This window comes from Gossypium hirsutum, chromosome A09 (genome assembly GCF_007990345.1).
Source record: "Gossypium hirsutum isolate 1008001.06 chromosome A09, Gossypium_hirsutum_v2.1, whole genome shotgun sequence".
NCBI classification, from domain to species: Eukaryota; Viridiplantae; Streptophyta; class Magnoliopsida; order Malvales; family Malvaceae; genus Gossypium; species Gossypium hirsutum.
The window spans coordinates 80064951-80082314 of NC_053432.1; the positions used below are offsets into that span (position 1 = coordinate 80064951).

The following is a 17364-nucleotide window of genomic DNA, read 5'->3' on the forward strand; positions in this document are numbered from 1 at the left end:
TCATTCAATTCATAATGTTACGGTTAGTGCAATATTTTCTTATTTTGATCTGTTTTGTCCCCCGACTTATCATCTAATTGAAGTTTTTGAACTCAATTTGTTGACAAACATTTAGGGGGCAATTTGCAAAATTCACTTTATTTGGAATTTATCACTATTATTTGACATTATACATTTGAAAAGAAAAAGCTAAATTTGCCCCTTTCTATTGAATTTTTAAATTTACCAATTTACTTTTGTTTGATTGAATTGTAACTAAAATTTGATTTTTGATTGAATTTTGCTGTTTAATTTTAATTTAAAATAATAAGATAGTTTATTTTAATAACTAAAATTAATAAATAAATTAATATAATATCAAAAGAAAAATTATTTGATACATTACTTAATGAAGTTTTTTAGATTCCACAAGTAAATTTAACTATGTATTATAAGCTGTGGTAAAATTTTTTTATATAAATAAATATAATAGGTGTCACACATTCAACCAGCTAGTGTATACCTAAAATTAATAAAATATTTTAGTTTATATAAATTTTCAAGTTTTTCTTTTCATTAAATATAAATTCTAAATTAATTTATTCATTTTTAATATTTAACTAGTTTTTTTTATCATTTGAATTACACGTGTTTAATTATTTTTATTATTCAATAAAATATTTTTATTTCATATAACTAACCTTAGTAATCATTATTAAAGATAAGATTGTTCTGATTTTTGAAAAATCAATATCAATAAATTAGTTATATTTTAAATGCATTAAATAATAATGTTAGTTTAAGTTCCAAAATAAATAATTCATATGTTATAAGTGCTGATTAATATTTTTTTCTCCATTAGAATTATATTTAAAGTAATTTTAATATTTTTTAATTAATATTATTAATAAAATTATTTTTTAGTTCTTAGTTTAAACATTATACTAATAATATTCTTCATATTTACTAAAAAATAAATGTGAAAGACATGCACTGTCAAATTATAGGCATTATAATTCCAATATCCATGATAATAAAAATATTCAATATCTTGTAACATCGAAGCTTAAGGCCAAACTCACAACAAAAAATGTCAAATAGGCATCATCTCCTTTTGGGCCAGGTTGGTGTTTCCATTTGGATTTACTTTCTTGTGTTGATCTTCAACTGTAATTGCGATAGTGTTTGCCTTTACAGAAACAGAAGGGCTGTTTGGTGTAGAACATCCACCTAGAATATTTTAGTATCCTGGTGTATAGACATTTATTTTTAGTGCAACGTGTTTAATTTTTTTTTATTTTACGTTATAATATCGTTATAACATTTAATTTTACTATTATTATTATTTTTACATTGAGACACATCATCTATCTAAAAAGATCCTTAGTCTAGTATGACTTAGATCCCGTTTTCCTGCTATCAATATTTCATTCAGCTTCTTACCTATAATGTCTAGTTTTCTAAGGACGGATTTTACTGCATCCAATTCAATTTTGTGTTTTACTAAGTGTTTTTTTTCCTCATCAATAAGTTTGACAAGTTTCATAATTTTTTTTTCCTTGAGACTCAAAATTTCTCCACTTAATCTTTCATTTACATTGACCATTTGTCTAACATCTCTTTATATTTAATTTGAGTATAATCATCGTCATCATTGTCACCATCAGTAAGAGTTATCTTCATCTTTAGCACAAGTTTGACTGCGGTTCTTCCCTCTTCTTTTTTTAATTGTCCGAATTATTTCAAGTTTTGGGATTCTTTCATTAAACTGAATAGGATCTTATCTAGTTAGCATAATTTTTCGTGCATCCAAACGTTTTAATAAAAGCAATTTAACCCATCTTGTAGGGGCGGATGTGTGGTTGAGCCTTTTCTTTTATAGTCTCCATTGTGAATTACCATACTCAAAATCTTCACCAATTAAATTAAGTTTATGCTCTGATAACAAATGAAATTATGCCTGATAATATGTAGTGGTAATTAGGCGTGTTCAAACGGTTAACTAAACCGAACTAGTATTAATCGAATTAATTGAACTTTTTAATCTTTTAATCGTTAATCGAACCGAAATATTTTGTTAATTCGGTCAGTTAACCGAATTAACCAAAATTTATATGGTTTTTTTTTGTTAAAACAAGTATAAAACATATAAAAAAAATTAATAATGTTTATTTGACCGAATTAACTGAATTAATAATAGCCTAATACATATAATTTATAACATTATTTATTAATTTCGGTTAATTCAGTTAATTATCTAATTTCGAATTGAATTAACTGCTAATTGAAATTTCAAAAAACATTTAATTTACTTCCAACCGAACTAGATCGTTAACTAACCGATTAACCGAATTAGATTGGCTCGGTTGGTTAATTCAGTTTTAACCGAAGTTTATACACCCCTGGTGGTAATCACTATAATACCCCTACCCGTATTCATTACCGGAATAGGGTACGAAGTATTACCAGAGTTTACGAATTAAATTTTTTTTAACTCAATAAAACCCTTTATAGATATCTAACATTCCCTGAAATTTTAAACCAAAAACAACCCATATCAACCAATCCAATTCAACATATTTTCAAGATAAATTCATGCATATTTATAAAATAATATCATCACATACCCAAAACCATGTTTGTTAACCATACTAATGGCTAACTTTACATTCATTTCACGTTAACATTTACTTTATTAGCTTATACATGCCATTGATTTCCAAAATAAAGTTTCTTTATATACCGAAATCCTGAGGTTGATAGTGTGATGTGTCTCCGACCAAATCCGACCTCCGAGCTCTTAACACTACAAAACAGGGAAAAAGGAAACGGGGTAAGTACTTCGTGCTTAGTAAGCTCATGTAACAAGAATTATACTTACCTAATATTTTCAATACAATATAATAAACATTCATATATCCATTCAATGCATTATTACCCTAATATGCACAAACTCAACATTCAAGTTAGTATAATAATTTCCATGTACCAATAATATATACTATGCATCAATATCATAATTTCCATTTCCTTGTTATTTTTTTCCATATTTATCCCGTTGAATTTATCAGAATTTCAATGGATTTTCAGAGGCACACTTTTAGTGTACATTTCCGAGTCCGTCAATTCTTATTCATGTGCGCACATTTCCATTTTAGAGAGTACACTCCCGCGAACCTCAACCTTGCAGTGGGATTACCAGTCCAGGCTAAATCTCCTGCAATATAAACTCATAGAGTATTGTCCTGATTACCGGTCCAGGCTAAATCCCCTGCAACGACAATTACTCTAATGAGCTTGAATCTGAATCACCAGTCCAGGCTAAATTCAGACCCTAATTTGGATTACCCGTCCGGGCTAAATCCATTTTACACATATTCTTCGGGAGGGCTATATCAGGATAGGATCACCCGTCCGGGCTAAATCCTTTTTACCGTCAATTCCTTTTCAGAGATCCATCGAATTTTCCTTTCATTCAAACGGGATTTCTTCCCATTTTATCAAATATATCAATGTTTCATTAATTTCCATACAATGAACATTCAAGTCATATTCACATCAATAACATACAATCTCAAGCAATTTAAGAATATAATTCAAGTTACACGAACTTACCTTGATACTTGTTTGTAAACAAAAAAAAATCTACTAATCTCGAACTTTTTCCTTTCCACGATCTAGCTTTGTATTTGAATCTTCTGGATCTAAATAAATAAATTTAATTATCAATTTAATACATTTCATGTTCATATGCAACATTCTTTATAATTCAACTATTATTATTTATAGTTTATTCAAAGCTGTCTATTTGAGTCATAGTCACTAAATTATTTATAAATCAATCTACAGAAATCAAAATTAAGATCCGTTAATTTTCCCTGAAACTAGACTCATATATCTTCTTACCATAAAATTTTAAGAATTTTTGGTTCAGCCAATAAGTACAGTTTATTCTTTAAAGTCACCCCTGTTCTGCTGTCTGATAGTTCTGACCCTTCTTCACTAAAACTTAATTATCTCTTCATACAGGATTCAAATGATGTTCTTGTTTATTTCTCTTAAAAATAGACTCATTCAGGATTCTATACATATAAATTTAAGCCCCTAATTATTTTTATTCAATTTTTTATGATTTTTCAAAGTCAGAACAGGGGAACCCGAATTCATTCTGACCTTGTCTCACAAAATTCATTATATCTCAAAATTTAAAAATCCATTGCTTACACTATTTCTTCTATGAGAAACTAGAGTCAATAAGATTTAATTCCATATTTTTTTCATCTTATAATTAGATTTCTACAATTTATGGTGATTTTTCAAAGTTAGTCTACTGCTGCTGTCCAAACTGTTTTTGTGCAAGCTATTTATTACCATTTTTCCCCTAAGCTTTTAATAAATGATAATTTCATCCCTACTCAATTAGCCTCTCAATTGAGCTGATTTTTCTCAATTAACATTGTATTCTATCACCTTAAACTATTTTAAAGCCTTTAGAAATCATAATTTCAGCAATAGACTTTAATTCCAAGCATTTTCACAATTAGGTCCTAAAAATCAATTTCTATTGAAATTACCTAATAAAATCATCTCATAAACAAATTAAAGCTTTAATTTCATTCTATTTCATCATAAAATTGCAGCACTCAACCGTGGTGACTTTCAATTTCATCCATGAAATCAAAAAATAATGAATTGAATAGTAGGACCTAGTTTTAAAAGTCTTAGAAACACAAAAATTACGAGATAAAGGCAAGGATTAACTCACTTGGTGCAAAAATTATGAAATACCAGCTTATAGAATCCTCATATGGCGTTTTTAGCTGCTGGAATTGAAGAGAAATGAAGAGAAATCTAGATATTTCCTATTTAGTCCTAGTTTTATTTAGTTAATTTTGTAATATTTCAATTTTGCCCTTAATTTATCAATTTTCCTGCTGATTTCATGCCCTTGCCGTCCAGCCATAATAAATTTTGGGTCTAATTTCCTTTTAAATCCTTTCTCATTAGACTCTTAAGCTATTTAATCATTCTAGCAACTTTTACACCTATTACAATTTAGTCCTTTTCATTTAATTGACTACCCAAACATTAAAATTTCCTAACGAAATTTTAATACCACATTACTAACATTTCATAAATATTTATAAAATTATTTTCGACTCGGTTTTACGAGATAGAGGTCCCGGTACCTTGTTTTTACCCAATTTCTTCAATAATTTCTTTTTCTAACTAACCACTAAATCGGTAAAATTTTTCTATCAATATTTTCATACGATTTTCCTATCATATCAATTTTCATGCAAAAATATTGAAATAAATTTCTCTTTAAATCGGATTTATGGTTACGAAACCACTGTTCCGATAACTTTGAATTTAGGCCATTACAATCACCATGGATGCAATTGTAACAATAAAAGGTTGACTTGCCCAGCTTAATTGGTAAGATAGTTCACATTAATATACGTCAATGAAGCCTTACCTAAAGAACTATTCTTCCATGATAATCATAGTAAAAAGAAGATAATTTAAGCATAATTTAAGCTCAATGTTTACACTCTCTAATTGCAACCTCACCTTTATACATCAAAGTGAATCCTATCAACCTACTTTTCAAATCAACAATAGTTAAATTAATTACATAAGCATAATAAAATACTCAAAAGTAATTTCTAGAATGCACATGTAAGCCTCTCTCTATTTTACTCTACCTTTTAAGTCAACAAATAGACGTATATATAAATAGCCTTCAATTATTTGACACTTTGTTTTATATTCTCAGCATGATAAGAATTCATTCAAATGTTATCCTCATAATCTATTTATTCATTTAGTTTTATCTCAAACTCTTATCTTGATTGGTATAATCTTGTAATACCCCTTGCCCGACCCGATCGTCGGGTCCGAGTTATAGATTATTACATTCATTGCCAGAGCAACTACAATCAATTAGTCAACATACAAATATTTATACATGTAATCACATGTTAATCAAACTCAAAATATGATAACAATCATTTCCAAGTCTAAATTGAGCTTACGAAATCTCAGTACCATCCCGGGGTTAAACAAGGACTAAACTAAAAATTTTCAAAATATGTTAGGTGGGTGTCACATTATCCAGGACTTGGTATCGCATCTCGAAGACAATAGCCAAACTTCAAAATATGTCAGGTGGGTATTGCGATATCCAGGGCTTGGCATCATGATCTCATAGACAATAGATAAACTTCCCAATTTGGGGACCAAATTGTAAAATTTTTAAAATTAAATAGAACCGAAATCGCGACAACGGAAGCATACTACGAAGTCCCTGTTTTTTGGAAAATGCACATTTTTTGTACCTGTTTCAAAACTTCCAAACATACCTATCAACATGTTCATCAATTACCAATTTCAGTTGAATCAAAACATATTTAAAACATACCAAATCATTTCCATCATTCAAATTCTATTATTTAACAAGCATTCAATATGTATAAATCAATTAAAACTGAACATTTCAATATCATTAGAGCCTTCCATTCAAATCATTCAAATTACCTATTTTTACCTACGCAAGTCTATCAAACATATCATTTTACTCCATTTTAATAACCTTGTGAACCTTATACACAATTATGACATAAAAGCTTCAAACATATCTACCAACTATCCAGTTTAACATATAAGCACATATATGTCCAACACCATAGACAATACCAAAACACCAAATCAACATAGTTAAAACAACTTGTCACAAGAAAGCAAGTTCACAAGTTAACATGTACACTGAGTCACCTAAATACATGCCACAACTATTGACTCAAAATAATCAAACATCTACCAATTCGGTGATAGGATAGTGTGAGCTTCAAGCAATCCGGCTTGACGTGTTCTACAAGATGATGATCTAAAAAAAAAAGTTGAATCTTCAAGGACTATTCGATAATTTTAGCTTTTCCCCAGTTATCCATAATTTGATTTAATTCTTGATCTAAACAATTGTTTTAGACAATTCATCAATACCAAATATTTTTATACCATTCCATGATATGCACAAACTTATTTAGTTTTATTTTTGAATGTCCCTTAAGTTTTACATTTTATTCAATTTAGTCCATGAGACCGAAATAACAATATCTTTCAAATTTGAGCTTCGGTTTTAGAACTGATTTCAATCACATCCCTTAGGGACTCTCTACTATGTACTATTACAGAAATTTCAAATAGATTTTACATTTTAATCTTTTTATTCAAAAACTAACAATTAAACATTACAATCTAATCCTTTTTCACACCTAAGCTTAAAATCTATCAATTTAACACAAATTTCTTCAAGAAATTAATAATGGAAACTTTCAAAAACTTTAGCAGTTTTACAAATTGGTACATAGGCTAGCTAAATCAAGCTCCCATAACTTCAAAAGTATAAAATTACAATAAAAAGACTTGAATAACTTACCAATTTGAGGGATTGGAACCCGTAAAATGTTTTTTCTTCTTTGAATTTTTGGCTGAATAAGAAGATGAAGACGAAGACCATTTCTTTCCATCCACTTAGATTTGTTTTTTATATTTTAATTAAGATTTTTATTAACTTTAATTAATTACGTTTACTTAAACTAATTATGTTTTAATTAGCTTAATCACCATCGGCAACTAACACACATTTCAAAATGGTTAAATTACCATTTTGGACATTGGTTAATTGTAATTTAAGACTTTAAGCCTTTGGCCGTTTAAAATTCTATAGTGGTAATTTTTTATAATTTAGTCCCTCTAACTTAATTAAGCAATTAATAGGTAAAATTAAAGGACCAAGTTTTAATAAACTATTATACCAAGTCTGTAAATATTTTAATTTAATATTTATAGACCCGATTTACAGAAATAAAGTTCTGAAACTGCTTTTTCCGACAATATTAAAAATCGGGCTATTATCAGATTAGCTCGTAAAAACTTAACCCATTCTATCTTGGTTTACAATAATGGATAATTATATTTTTTTTTCTGTGTACAAAATTAATATTATAAAAATAAAACATCATCAAAAGTTATCAACTAAAACAAAATTGTGGTTCTATTGCTGCCACAAGTTTGTCCACAACAGGTTTCACAAGTAAAGTATCCTAACACTATTGAATCGCTAACAAAGACCCACAGAAGTGGATGCACAACCCAAATTTGAATGCCCAATTGTGTCTTTATATTAGTTTGATGATAATGCTATTCCTTTTTATCCAACTCATTTTATGTTGAGGATGTCGATGCTGGACATTTCAAGTATCTCTCCTAACTTTGTGCAAATGTTGGCTAACATGGGGAGTCCATCCTCACCTTATTCACACAATCAATTACATTAGTAACTAAGACTAATTAAACAAATTCATTAAAAAAAATTGATCAAATAAATTCAAGTTTATGGTTTAGTCCAACATCAAAATTCAACATTTATAAAAAACAAAGTTCAGTTTTCTAGAGCATTCAACAAGCAAATTTTTTTTTTAAAAATTAATAACAAATCCTTAATAATAATAATACAAAAAATCACAAAGTAGTATGAAGATAGAAGTTACTTTTGTTTAAAAATTAAGATTCCGCTCGAAATCTTAGATAACCTAGAAAAGATCCCGTAATCAGATTACGTCTTATATTACGACATCTTCGTATTGTTTCAGGATGTGAAATTATTAGATTACAAGAATGTTGAGAATCAAAACAAGGTAACCTCATTCTAAAATTTAATATTATGGATCATAATGTAAAATTCGACCAACCTAATACTCTTAAATACAAATAAAAACTTACATGGTAAAAAAAAAATTAAAAGAACATGTGTATCCAACTATTGGACTAATAAATTTGAAAGGAAATTGTTTGAATTTGTAAAATTTAGAGTAAAATCTTATATGTTGAGATATTTAATTTTTTGGCCTGATTATATGTTGAGATTAGACCAAAATTTTTAAGCAGATTAAATATTAAAATAAAGACATATTTAAAAAATTAGTCTTCCAACCAGAAAAATATTGTATTAATTGAATAAAAATCCCATAACTTATTTCCAAATTTCTATTTTTGTGGGAAAGTTTATTTTATAAAAAATCAACAAATCTGAAAGGTTGTAGTCAACAGGACATATGCAATAATATTCCCTTCAATAATTTTCATTTTTAAATCTTTTTATTAGCATAATTTTATTTTAATCAAAATAAAATACATATAAATAAATACAAAAGAAAGAACATTTTTACTTTGATAATATACAAATTTCAAAGAAACACACAAAGCTACTATCTCATCTTTTTCCCCCAATTTCACCTTCTTTTCAAAGCCATTTATCAGATTCCTCTTCGTACTTATTTTTCCTTTCTTTTCCTTTAAAATCTCCATTGGACTATACAAATTTCAAGCTCAAAAACCCATCTCTAAAAGTTTTCATTTCTTTTTTTATTTTTTTGGGCTTGGTTTTATTGCTTTTATATTGTTTTTTTTTTTGGTTTATTGGACTGATAAAAATGAAATAAAAACTCTTCTGGGTACCCTTTTTTTTTCATTTTGCTTTGTTTTGCAAATTAAACAAGCTTTCTGGGTTGTTTCAGAATACCTTTAGTGTCCTTAAGTCATATAAAGCTTGAAGGAACCAATCAAATTTATATAAAAAAAAGTTTCAATTTTTAGTCAATAATAGTTTTTTCCCCGACTCTTGTTATTTTCAACTATTTTCATTTCTCTAATTTATTTTCTTCCCTTGAGCAAAAGAGAAAGACATGGGCAAGCAAGGACCTTGCTATCATTGTGGAGTTACAAGTGAGTTCTTGTTTCTCCAGTTAACTTTTTGGATATAAAGTTATTAAAAAAAAAGTTGAGTTCTGGAATTTATGTAAATGTTCAACCTTTTTCTATAAATCAGTATTTTTTTTGTGTGTATGATTTTTTTTTGCTTGGATAAATGATTCTCATTCGAATTTGTAAGTGGAATAACTGTATGCAGAAAAGGAACAACATTGACTAAAATGATAAATTTCAGAATATATGCTATTCTTTGTGTTAATTATGTTTGTATATGGATTTAGAACTACAGGGTTCCTTTTTCTTAATCCATGTAAGGCTTTAAACTTGAGAATTTTGTATGGAATTCAGTGTTTTTCTTTCAAATTCATTCATTTTTTTTCAGCCTTATAACTCTTTATTTCAAAGTTCCAACATATCTTACAAAGGAAAGTGAGATTGAATCGTGTTGGATACCGTGGAATTGCAGAGCCTATGCTGTTGAATTCTGGCAGTTTCAGATTCAACATTAAATTTGTATTGCTTACCAATTGCTCAATGGATATTTATAAGCCTAAATATCAAGTCAAACCTCAGTCCTCTTTGATTCAATTTAAATGTATTTCCTTGCAACATCATTGTTTTGAGTTTTCAATCCTTCATGAATGGACTTGCCATTGATTTCTTAATGGACCTCTTGCTCATTTTCTCTTTTTATATAAGCCCTTGCTCTTGTTTAATTCAATGCTAATGAGCAAGTACTTTCATGTTTGTTATTGTTGATAACATTTGCTGAGGAGAAGAGCATCAAATCTGAATTTCTTTTAGGAATTGCTCCCAACATTAAGCAACTAAAATCAGTGTTGTTAGATGCCATCTTTTAAGGACTAATGCAAGATCCTCTTCTGTTTGGTTCTTACTCTAGTCTGCCCGTAATAGGTGAAAGATGTCTGTCCTATTATCATATTTTCAAGAAGATTTTTTTGATGGTGTTTTTCTTGTCTTACAACTTGGTCAATAATATACTTATACTCTTTGCTCTTTTCCCTCACCTCAAAATTTTGGCCCTTTAAAGCTCTTGTTATAAGCATTATCAAATTATACTGTACTATACTAACAACAATGCATTGTGATAGGCACTCCTCTTTGGCGCAATGGACCTCCTGAGAAGCCGGTATTGTGCAATGCTTGCGGATCACGCTGGAGGACTAAAGGGACACTAGCAAACTATACCCCACTTCATGCCCGGGCTGAACCTGATGATTATGAGGATAATAGAGCTTCCAGAGTGAAGAGCATATCTATAAATAAGAACAAAGAAGTGAAATTTCTGAAAAGAAAGCCAAATCATGATACAGTGGTAGTTGCCCCTGATTACAACCAGGGTTTCTGTAAGTTTGTGGACGATGATACAAGTAATAGGTCCAGTTCTGGATCAGCCATATCTAATTCCGAAAGCTGTGCCCAATTTGGTGGTGCAGATGCTAGTGACTTGACAGGTTGGACACAACTTCAGTAGTGTTCCTCATTACTAGTTGTTTGACTGCATGAGAATAGATTGCATTCTTTTTTAAGGAATGAGACTCAGTGGAACATATAATAAATTCAATTGAATATCTCAGTGCTTGATACAATCGAAAATGATTCTAGAAAACAATTGTATATCTTCCTAAAAGTATAATCATTAGGGTTTGACACTGAAGGTTTCACATGCTTGCATAATATTTCTTCCCTATGAACAACAGAAACATCTTAGAGGCAACTCAAATTAAATATCTAGTTGTAAGTTGAAACAATGTGATTGACAGCATGATTCCGATTATGCCTCTTGCTATTATATTAAAATTTCCTTTAGTTGTTCATCTTTTGCATCCTCATATTTTATCTTTGTTGTCAGCTTCATCTTGGCTGATGCCAGTTGCTACATTCTACTAGAATGTGTGTAGTCATAGAATGGTCCTAAATACTGATTTATGTTGTCTTCTCTTTTGGTCTTTCTCCAGGGCCTGCTCAACCTAATGTGTGGGACTCAATGGTACCTTCTAAGAAAAGAACATGCATAAATCGTCCAAAGCCATCTCCAGTGGAGAAACTTACAAAAGATCTATGTACTATTTTACACGAACAGCAGTCTTCATATTTCTCTGGATCTTCTGAGGAGGATTTGCTTCTCGAGAGTCAAATACCAATGGTTTCTTTTGAATTTGGACATGGAAGTGTTCTAATTAGACATCCAAGCTCAATAGCTCGAGAAGAGGAATCAGAAGCTAGCTCTCTTTCAGTTGAAAACAAGCAATACTCAGTGAACGAGGCTTATTCACATTGTTCAAGCTTCCCAACATGTAATGATAACAAGGGCTTCAAAATTTCGGGACATGGAATTGAAAAGGCTAAGACAGCTAGACAAGGGATGGAGCATGAGCAGCTTAGGAGGTACATCTTTTAGCTATAATATTTTTAGAAGTAGCAACTGAATCTGCCAGTTGTGGAATTAGTAGCAGTTTGTATCATGCAGTCTTTTTATCTTAGATATTATGGAATTTTACCATGACCACTTTTAGATAATACATTTTTGGGAATAGAGTAGGCACATTTCCTACAACAATGTGAGGCGTACACATTTTTTTTCAGGAAGACATTTAGGTGTAAGATATAAGCTTATAGCTTCTGTGGAATGGTGGAGAAATTGGAGAATAATGCTTTCATGTTGATTAACATTTCTTTTTTCTTTTTGACATTTGGCAGGGACAAGATTCAACATGAAAAATCAGTAATGCTTGAAAGCCACAATTCACCACTGTGTAAAATAGATTTGAATGTAAGTTTCCTTGTTGCATTTTTTCTTTAGATCTCAATTCTATAGCTGCTATTTCGTAAAAATTCTAAATTGAGCACGACGAACCTTTAATTTTGTGTACTTTGCTGCACATATGTTCAATTTCCATTATTTGACGAGATTTTTGTGTGGTGCAGGATGTTCTCAACTTTAAGGAGTTTATGAAACATTTAACAAATGAGGAGCAGCAGCAGCTGCTGCAGTATCTGCCTCCACTTGACTTTTCCAAATTCCCGGATAGGTGTCTTACCTTTCTATCAAGAGAGGGATAATAATATCTTTTTAGTTTACATTTTGTATATAATGCAATGCGTTCACTGATAATTATCCTGTTTTTATTTTCGTTGCCTAAAGAGAATGGAAAGGCCAATGATTTGAAACATGATGTGTAATCACTGATAGTTGTCCTTGCAACTGCAGTCTCGAGAACATGTTTGAAAGCCCTCAATTCAAGGAGAACTTATGTTACTTTCAGAAACTTCTTGAGGAAGGGGTCTTTAAGATCTCCGTCCCTGGGGTGAAAGCTGAAGACTGTAAGACTTTGAAAAGACTTGTCTTATTCAATTTGACGAAATCCCACTGGGTGGAACACCGTCATGTACTTAAGGTTTGAATTGGTTTCTTAAATAAGGATATCTTGACATGAACTTAGTTTGTTCGTTGGATGCCCAAGTATTTCAGCGTTTCTTTATCTGCAGAAATGTAAAAGTAGTATTGGAGGATGTGCAACTGCTAGAGAACCAAATGCCACCGCATTGAATAATTTGGCAACCATGAAGAGATCACGTGACAGCCAATGTCAAAATTTTCCAGGTTCGAAAATTTCTCGGTACTTATTTCACCCTTACGAAATAAATATTGTTAAACTATATCAAAAATTAGATGGTGACATTAAATTTTAAAGTGAAAATAACCCAAGTTTTGTTGACAAGGGGAATCATAAACTAAGTGAGAGTAGTTTATGCAAACCAATCCATAAATTGGGTCAAAGAAATAAGTTAAAACAATTAAGTCATATGAAGAAAATTTCTCTGTGACCGAATAAATGTCACCTTTAAGTTGAGAGTTAAATCTTATTTGTTGCCATTGTTATGAGGCATTTTGCTGAAGAAAAAAAATTGTTTTTCATTTTTCAGAAGCAAGGAATTTGAATAGCCCCAAAAGGGTAATAGTGAAGGCTACTTGTGAAAACAAAGAACTCATAGACAATGATGGTTCTTGCTTTAGTCCAGGAAGCCTATTAACCTTGCCACATGATGGTAGCTCTCCTGTGCTTGATTCTCTCCATTATGTTGATGAAAGCTCTGACCAAGATTTGCTGCTGGATGTACCATCCAATGGTTCGTTCCCACTCGCGGAACTACTTCATCCGTGACTCTGGGCAACAGGCAAGCACTAGTTGTAGCTAAGAGCACGCACACACATGTCCATCCCTAGACACGGTTGTTCTTTACTAGAACCATATAAAGGTCTCCTTCAGCAAGATCCCCAGAGCAGTATTGACATGTTTTGCATTCGGAAGACTGCATTCTGTGAATGAGCTTTGATAGTTTTTTTCCCCTTGACCTGTTCAAACTTGGAATGCTAAGGGATGAATTTTGGGTGCTTTTTTTCCATACAGGTTGACAACATATTGCAATATATAGAAGCTTATAAAGTGCAGAAGAGGGGGCAATATCCAGGGTTTTGTATGCAAATGTTGTCTGCCTACAAACATAAACTTTATATAACCCCTTTGGTTTGGTTTTGCTGAGTGAAGAAAGAAAATAAAATGAAAAAAGAAGAGAAAATAGCTTTATAGATAGATGCAAAGGAATCACCATTGAATATTGCCTCCTACTTAAACCGTATGCTTGAACCCCAACGGTATCCATTGCTACTCCTACGACACTACACTATTATTGTGGTTTGAATAGTAGCCATTAACCAAGCATTACTTTATGTCAATTGCAAAACAAAGAACATAGTTCATACAAAAATCCAAACTCAAATGGGACATCGGAGGAGAGGGTTATTTATTCTACTACAAAAAACCCTCTCCATTTCAGACATAGCACAAGACAATTAATTGTCATTGCAAAGTTCCTTGGCAGACTTGAGCCTTCTCTTCCTCAACCTTTCTGATATGGCAAAGGCTAGCTCTAATGATTGCGACGCATTTAATCTTGGGTCACAATGTGTGTGATACCGAGAGTTCAAGTCATCAAAAGTGACAGTGTTTGACCCTCCGATGCACTCTGTTACGTTCTGCCCCGTCATCTCCAGATGAACTCCTCCAGGATAGCTCCCTTCTTGTTCATGAACATCGAAGAACGCCCTCAACTCAGACTGAGAGCATGCAAATAGACCGGAAAAAGATCATCACATTTAGGCTTCATTACAGTACAACAAAAGACAAATTGGCTAAGAAATTTAAGTTCAATAGGTCTTACTCTGATTGCATCAAATGGACGAGTTTTGAGACCACATGGAGCTTTAATTGTGTTCCCATGCATGGGATCACTCACCCAAGTGACAATAAGCCCAGCCTGGCGCACTGCCCTTATAAGATGTGGAAGCTTTATTCGCATGTTATCGGCACCCATTCGTGTGATTATTGTCAGTCTTCCAGGTTTGTTCCGAGGGTTGAGAATTTCACACAACTTCACAAGGTCCTTCGGGTCCATTTTATCACTAACCTATATGATGCAATGGAGATATCAGCAACCAAAAAGTACCATTCAAACATAACAACTAAACCTACATCAAACCTTATCTCCTTCCAGCCACTAACTAAAAGGAAAAAGAAAAAGAAAACACTGGTTTGATTTCGAAAACTTAAACCTACAATGAAGAACCAAAGTAAAGATCGATGCCGCTAAGAGTCTCAGATGTCAAAACAAGCAAGAGTCATTGATTGTCTAACCGTGTTTAACTATTCTAACGCATCGATTCGCATGCTTACTAATCACACTAGGTACAGTAAATAGGAATGCAATGATTACCTAAACAAACCTTACAACTATTGTCATTAGACTATTTTAATGCATGTATTTGTATCCTTACTAATCAACTTAGCTCATACTTGATAGGAATGAAATGATAATCTAAACAAATCTTATACGAGCAATTGGCAATGACTTTAGACTCTAAAACAGAATAAGCAAGATGTACCTTTATGCCGAGAGGATTGGAAATACCCCGGAGAAATTCGACATGTGCTCCATCTAATTGCCGAGTCCTCTCACCAACCCAAAGCATGTGAGCAGAGCAATCATAATAAAGGCCGGTTGTTGAATCTTCTCTAGTCAAGGCTTGTTCATATGGTAAATGAAGGCATTCATGGGATGTCCAAAAATCAACTGTGTTCATTTGAGGATCACCAATGGTTATCCCAGCTGCAGCCATGAATCCCAAAGCTTCATCAACTCTCTGTGCAAGCTCCATATACCTAATTATAAATCCAAAGCCAGATTTTAAAGCCAGCAACAAGAAACAAATCCAAGGCCTAAAATCTAAATCATCATTGCCCATGCTTTTCTGGAAAAAATTCACTGCAAAACTATGCAGGTAGCTCCAATCACAATGCCAAACAGGCCTGAATAGGAAACTCCAAAAAAGGCTAAGCATTTACCTGTCTCCCTGTTCACTATTTCTAACAAAATCGAGATTCCATTGGGAGACCCTTTGCATAGCAGCATAGCCACCAGTAGCGAATGCTCTAAGGAGATTCAAGGTACCAACAGATTGAAGATAAGCTCTGATCAACCTTTGAGGGTCGGGAACTCTAGATTTCTCGTCAAAAGCATCGCCATTTATGTTATCTCCTCGATAACTCGGTAACTTTACACCATCTTTTATCTCAAATGGATCTGACCTTGGCTTTGCAAATTGCCCTGCCATCCTCCCAACCTATCAAAAATTCATCCCCCCCCAAAAAAAAGGTTAAAAAATAAATTGATAAAAAGGGTAAATTTTAGCTAGAGAAAGATGGGATTTTTTTGGTCAAATAAACAGACAGTGATGACAGGCATTTGGGCACCAAAAGTGAGGACAATTCCCATCTGCAAAAGGACTCTGAAAGTGTCTCTAATGTTGGTCCCATTGAATTCTTTGAAACTCTCTGCACAGTCACCACCCTGTAACAGAAACGCTTTCCCGACGGCGGCGCTGGCTAGCTTTTCCTCCAGTCTTCTTGCCTCCCCAGCAAACACAATTGGCGGGAAGGACCCGATCGTTTTGAGTACCGAATCGAGCTCATCGGCATCCGGATATTCAGGGAGTTGTTGGGCAGGCTTCGACTTCCAGGAATCGAGAGACCAATTGGTTTGACCGGTGGATGGAGAAGAGGAAGCGGAAATGGAAGCGACAATGGAGGAGTTAGGTTTTTTGGTGACGTGGAGGTTTGGGATCGGGCGGGAGAGAGAGAGGCGTGTGGTGGTACCTCCCAGTCCTAGAGAGGGTTTTGAGGCGGTGAGATTAGCGGAGCCCGGGATTGCGACCACCATCGTTTTTAGTGCAAGAGTGATTGGAGGAGAGGGAAATGGAAGGGATCTTTTAACGGATTTTTATATCTGTTGCATTTGCCTTTGCATTCTATCGACAGCGTTTAGTCTCATGGCTCACATGTTTGTTTGTTTATTTTATTTATTGGCCACAGCTCGCATATTTATTTAGTTCCCATATTTAGTTCCCACAGCTCGCAGAACATAGATTGAAAGCTCCAACTTGATTCGAGATAATATTAAATTTAATTGATTAATATTATTTGTCTAGTAAAAAGTAAATTTAATTTTCATGTTGAATGATTTTATGTTTTG

General features: G+C 32.3%; 2 protein-coding genes across 3 annotated transcripts; one reads left to right on the forward strand and one right to left on the reverse strand.

Moving 5' to 3' along the window:
* Positions 1-9210: 9210 nt before the first annotated feature.
* On the forward strand, positions 9211-14369 carry LOC107896530 (GATA transcription factor 26). 2 transcript variants are annotated; one of them, XM_016821720.2, is made up of 9 exons: positions 9211-9768; positions 10866-11228; positions 11733-12162; positions 12475-12547; positions 12703-12806; positions 12986-13172; positions 13264-13378; positions 13702-13953; positions 14187-14369. In XM_016821720.2, exons 1-8 carry the CDS (start codon positions 9729-9731, stop codon positions 13938-13940), a joined length of 1551 nt encoding a protein of 516 aa, XP_016677209.2. In that variant the 5' UTR covers positions 9211-9728; the 3' UTR covers positions 13941-13953; positions 14187-14369. The 2 variants fall into 2 exon arrangements, with proteins under 2 accessions (XP_016677209.2, XP_016677208.2); XM_016821719.2 differs by having other exon boundaries at positions 13702-14369.
* On the reverse strand, positions 14338-17274 carry LOC107896529 (phospho-2-dehydro-3-deoxyheptonate aldolase 2, chloroplastic). Its single transcript, XM_016821718.2, has 5 exons — positions 16564-17274; positions 16179-16456; positions 15719-15995; positions 14998-15243; positions 14338-14893 (listed from the first exon to the last, which is right to left on the reverse strand). Exons 1-5 carry the CDS (start codon positions 17050-17052, stop codon positions 14630-14632), a joined length of 1554 nt encoding a protein of 517 aa, XP_016677207.1. The 5' UTR covers positions 17053-17274; the 3' UTR covers positions 14338-14629.
* Between the last annotated feature and the right edge of the window lie 90 nt (positions 17275-17364).